Source organism: Prenolepis imparis, unplaced genomic scaffold (assembly GCF_030444845.1).
Source record: "Prenolepis imparis isolate NDT839.2.m4 unplaced genomic scaffold, iyPreImpa1.0 SCAF_6, whole genome shotgun sequence".
NCBI lineage: Eukaryota > Metazoa > Arthropoda > Insecta > Hymenoptera > Formicidae > Prenolepis > Prenolepis imparis.
In genome coordinates this window covers 19,818,347-19,823,274 of record NW_028141164.1, presented here as the reverse complement: position 1 = coordinate 19,823,274, position 4,928 = coordinate 19,818,347, and the positions used below count along the sequence as shown (strand labels likewise).

At 39.2% G+C, this 4,928-nt stretch overlaps 1 protein-coding gene across 1 annotated transcript; it reads left to right on the top strand.

Moving 5' to 3' along the window:
* Positions 1-2,877: 2,877 nt before the first annotated feature.
* LOC145937955 (uncharacterized) lies at positions 2,878-3,915 on the top strand. The gene has a single exon (XM_083041299.1). It carries the CDS (start codon positions 2,878-2,880, stop codon positions 3,913-3,915), a length of 1,038 nt encoding a protein of 345 aa, XP_082897425.1.
* The last annotated feature ends 1,013 nt before the right edge of the window (positions 3,916-4,928 follow it).

Here is a 4,928-nt window from a genome sequence, read left to right as displayed (position 1 = left end):
ATATAAAGTCGTATATAGACTTCTCTTCACGCTGAAAGTTGTATGAAAAATTACCTACTGCAAACCCATGTAGAATCGTAATAATAAAAAAAGGATAATTCAAACAAACAAAAAAATTAAAAATTAATAGAAAAATTAAAAATTATTACAAATTAAAAAATTTAAAAAAAATTGGTGCTGCTAAATTAAACAATTTGTTAAAGTTAATTTTGAAATTTGTTTTGAAATTTTGAAATCGACGACGAGAGAATAAAGAATTTCTAATTTTTTTGTAAATAATTAATATATAATTTTATTGTGAGTAAACTTACGTGAAGATTCTGCCTTGGATTCTTCTTCCGCTTGTCGTCTTTGGGTGAGGAAAGCCAGTTTTACAGGGGTGTTATTCGCTATGAATAATTAATAACGATTGAAAATTTAACTTTATAATATAATCACGGTTGCAATTTTCTCATCAAAAGTATAGAATAAAATAATTACCTAATAACTGTATCCTTCGATGATCGTGTTGGAAACTTTCACGCATAAGTATTATTTCAGCGGCAATGTTTAACAAGACCACCGAAATGCCCCAATCTATATAAAATTCCGAGTGAAAAATTGGGGCTCAAGCATGCTAATTTCGTAGAAATATTGTAATTATTAAGCGACCTTTTTCCGTCAGCTACGATAAATACGAAATAGCATTTATGATCAGCACTAAACTCGCGGCTAAAATTACGCATTCAAATATTAAATTTTTGAGAGCTGTCATTTTTTCTACTCACTCACACGTTTACACATAACTTACAGAGCATTAATACAACGCACTAATATGATATGTCGCAACGCGCACATTTACGAAACGTGTAATTTACTTCGGACAATGTCAAACTCAAAATGTTTATTTTCTATTACACAATACGAAATTTATCGAGTTGACTCTGATTGTTGGTGAATTTTAGCAACAAGCTACCGGAATAAGTGCTTAAATATACAATAGCACTGTTTTTGCATTACGATAATACTTTTTCTAAATATTTTGCAACTTGAGAAATAATACATAATTGTTTTTTGTTTCATCATAATCACATATTTGACGGCGTTACATTGTTTATTTTTATCAAATATATGATTAGGAATATTTAATATATCTTTTTGTAATTTTTTAACCTTATAATGATCAGATTGCTCTTCTTATTTTCGTAAATGAATTACTTTTATCACTTCTTGTTGTATCTTCAAAACATTGTTTTTTTACAACATTTCGTAGCTGGACAAAATCACGCTTTCTATGCATTTCTTGCTGAGTTGTCTCTATACTACAACTCCCCAGACAGCCATATCTGTTTGAACAGATTTTGTCAAACGTCTGTTATATATTTTTGCTAGCAAAAAAACTGCAGATTGTATACAAAATCTGTTATATGAAATAATGATAGCAGAATGTTGGCAGAAATGTTACAAAACCTGCTGACATAATTTGGTAGCAAGTCAGCAGCATAAACCAAGTAGGATTTGTATAAAATTATCATAGCAGATTGGCGGCAGAAACCGAGCAGGATCTGCTGGGAATCTGCGCAACGTAGATTGACGGCAGAAATCGAGCAAGGTTTGCGTGCGCATAATCTGATGACAAATTGACAACAGAATCTGCATTTTGCAGTTATTTAATAGTTTCTTCGCTTACCGCTATGCGATGTATTTTCTCGCAATCAAATTTCTGTTAAAAATACATATAAAGTCTGCAAAAGTCGTGGCCTATTATTAAAGGATTTAAAGTACATTTCTATCAGTTTTAAACTAATTGGAATCAATAGGATAAATGGAAAATTATCCATTTACTTCCTATATTGATTTATTTCCTATTCATTTAAAGCATAAAGCAAGAATTTAATTCTCATATAAATAATTATATCTTAAATTTTAAAATTAATTTATTTTTACAATTTATTTTATTATTAAAATTTAATTAAATTGAACATTTGTTATATGAGATATAACTACGATATAACATATATGTTATACATTAAATGTCATATTTATGAAAAGAAATTTATAATTAATTGATAACATCTTATGCATCTGTTATATTTATTAAAAAATATTCAATTTTATTAATATATTTATGTTCAAATTGCAAGAAACTGCAGGTCCTGCTCGCAAATTGCTGTCAGATTGTGTGTTTGAAACTAAGAGAGCGCATTATTACAAAATCAATTATCGTTACATGAAAATATTCGGCATTGCCCTGCGCACATGTTTAGATTCGACAGTCACCTTCAAGGCTGTCGTAAATAATTGTCGACAGTAAAATTGTCAACTCGAGTCATTAAACCGAACAAAACATCTAGCATCTTAACAACAATACATGCCAAAAGTCACCTCGTCGTTACAACAATACATGCCAAAAGCCACCGTATCGCGCTAAATCCTATCTAGAAACGTCTAGAAAAATCGCGCGTATAAAAGCAACGAGCGCGCAAAGAGCAGCGCCAGATTGCTTTTCGTATTCGCTATCGAAAGTCATCGCGCCGTATTATATTCATATTCAATCGAAGGTGCTTACTTCGAACTACCGCGGGTGCATTTGCGAGTTATTAATAATACGAATTGTGTCCTTTTTTTATTATATATATTTGTACTTTCTTTTTTGTCTGAAATATATCGTGTAGTGTCAAGATTGTGCAATACTTTACTTGCGGTGTCCAAACAACCTTGCCCTTCATGTAACATTGCTGGTCCTTCGAGCCGGATCTTTTTTGATGTGTCCATTCTCCAGCGGTCCTCTTCCGCGACGGGCTCTCATAGGAGTCAGTGCATTCACGTGCTTGTGAGCGTGCATCTTGCAGTTGGGTTGCTTCGCCGTTGGTTGCACCGCCGCGTCGCCGGTCCACCATGAACATGGATGCCGACGCTTTGTTGAGGAGTCAACAGGATCTCCATGGTCGCATTGCCCGAGCCTACGAATATTTGAAGAAGTCAGGCACTGCCAAAATCACCGTAGGAGTGATCGAATCACGCTTACAAACCTTGGAAGCGCATTGGAACAAATTCGAACAGAATCATGAGGAATTGTGCAGTACTCACTGGAATTTGGTATCGAAGCGCGATTATATTAAAGCAGACTACTACGGATTGGTAGAAGAAGCATTTACGGTCCAAAGAGGCACGCTCATGGACTGTTTGAGCTCACTCAAGAGTGCAATGGCGCCGCCGGAGACACCAGATCCACCCCCTCCTCCGCGGCGGACGCTCCCTCGCATTCAGCTTCCAATATTCTCCGGCAAGTATGAGGAGTGGCCGGCGTTTCGCGACCTTTTCCGATCGCTCGTGGTAACCGACCCAGCTGTGTCCAGCGTGGAACAGCTATTTTACCTGAGATCCAGTGTGAAAGGGGAAGCCGAGAAGATGATCCGGAACATACTCACGACTGATGCAAATTTCGACCGGGCGTGGTCCATGTTGGTCAACCACTACGAAAACAAACGGCTTCTGGTGAGGTCCTGTCTGTTGTCCTTCCTTGCAATACCTAAAATGAAGAATGAGTCAGTTGGAGACTTGAAACGTATTTTTCATGGGATGTTGAATACTGTCGGAACGCTAGGCAGCATCGACCGCCCAATCACGGATTGCACGGATCTACTCGTGCACCTCATAGTCGAAATGCTCGACTCGCGCTCGCGGCGGGACTGGAAAACTGCGATAGGCGAAACATCCGACCCCCCGTCGTACGAGACACTTAAGATATTTCTCGAGTATCGAATGCGCACTGGAAGCGTTGCATCCTGCAAAGGGCGAGTCGAGCGAGGCATCCGGAAGCAAGTCGAATGCTTCCACGAAATCAGCAAGGTCGCATGTAACGCAGAAGACGATCAAGAAGGGAGGTCGATGCCCTCTCTGTCAAGGAGATCACTACATCCTGTTCTGCAGTGAGTTTCAAAGGAAGAAGCCGACGGAGAAGAAGACGTTCGTGGAATCCAATCATCTGTGCCCCAACTGCCTAGGTAAACATCAGCTCGCAGATTGCCAATCGAAGAAGTCCTGTGCCGCATGCAACGCGCGGCACCACTCGTCGACGCATGACGCGTACGCGCCTGAAACCAAATCGTCCGCTACCGTCTCGTCTCTCCACGTGCAAAGCTACAATACGAAGGAAGCTACAGTGCTCCTAGCAACCGCACGCGTCAATGTCTCGGACCGTCAACCATGCATCAGGTGCGCGCGATGGTCGATTCCGGTTCTGAGGTATCACTGGTTACCGAAGCTCTTGCACAGCGTTTCCGCCTTCAACGCTCGTCTGCACACGTTTCCATCCTAGGCATCGGAGGGCGACGCATAACCTTGAAACCGGGAGTTTCAGCCCAATCTTCGGCGGATCACACGGGGACTCCGAATATACAAGCAGCAAAACATGGAAAACGAGTAGCGGAAGGTACCGGCGAAATTAATAATAATGGGCTGTAATTGATTATTCCGCGATCCAAATAGATTCCAGAGCGCGAACGAGGCGGAAAATAACAAATCTAGCGGAAAGTGTAGATACGCCACACTTCTTATATATTGAGAAGCTACACCCTAGTGCACTTGCAGAGAAACCACAAGTATTTTTTTTAGTTCTGGCTCAAGGAGCAATATTTAATTTTGTTTTTACATATGTAATGACGGTAGGAATCGCGATTCACGATATTATTATATTTAAGGGGACTTTATCCCAAACGATATTCAGTTCTCTAGTAGTAGCGGGTGCAAAACCGATAGTTTCCGAGCACCGAGTAAAATATAACTTTATTTTAGCTAACCGTGCAAACGCAGGACTCGCGTTTCGCGAAAAAGATATTATTTACAAGAGTTTACTCTTGACGAGTACATGTTATTTAATTATAACGCGCTCAACAATTATCATTCCGCACAGCGGGCGATATTTTAATTTATGCCATAACGACCGG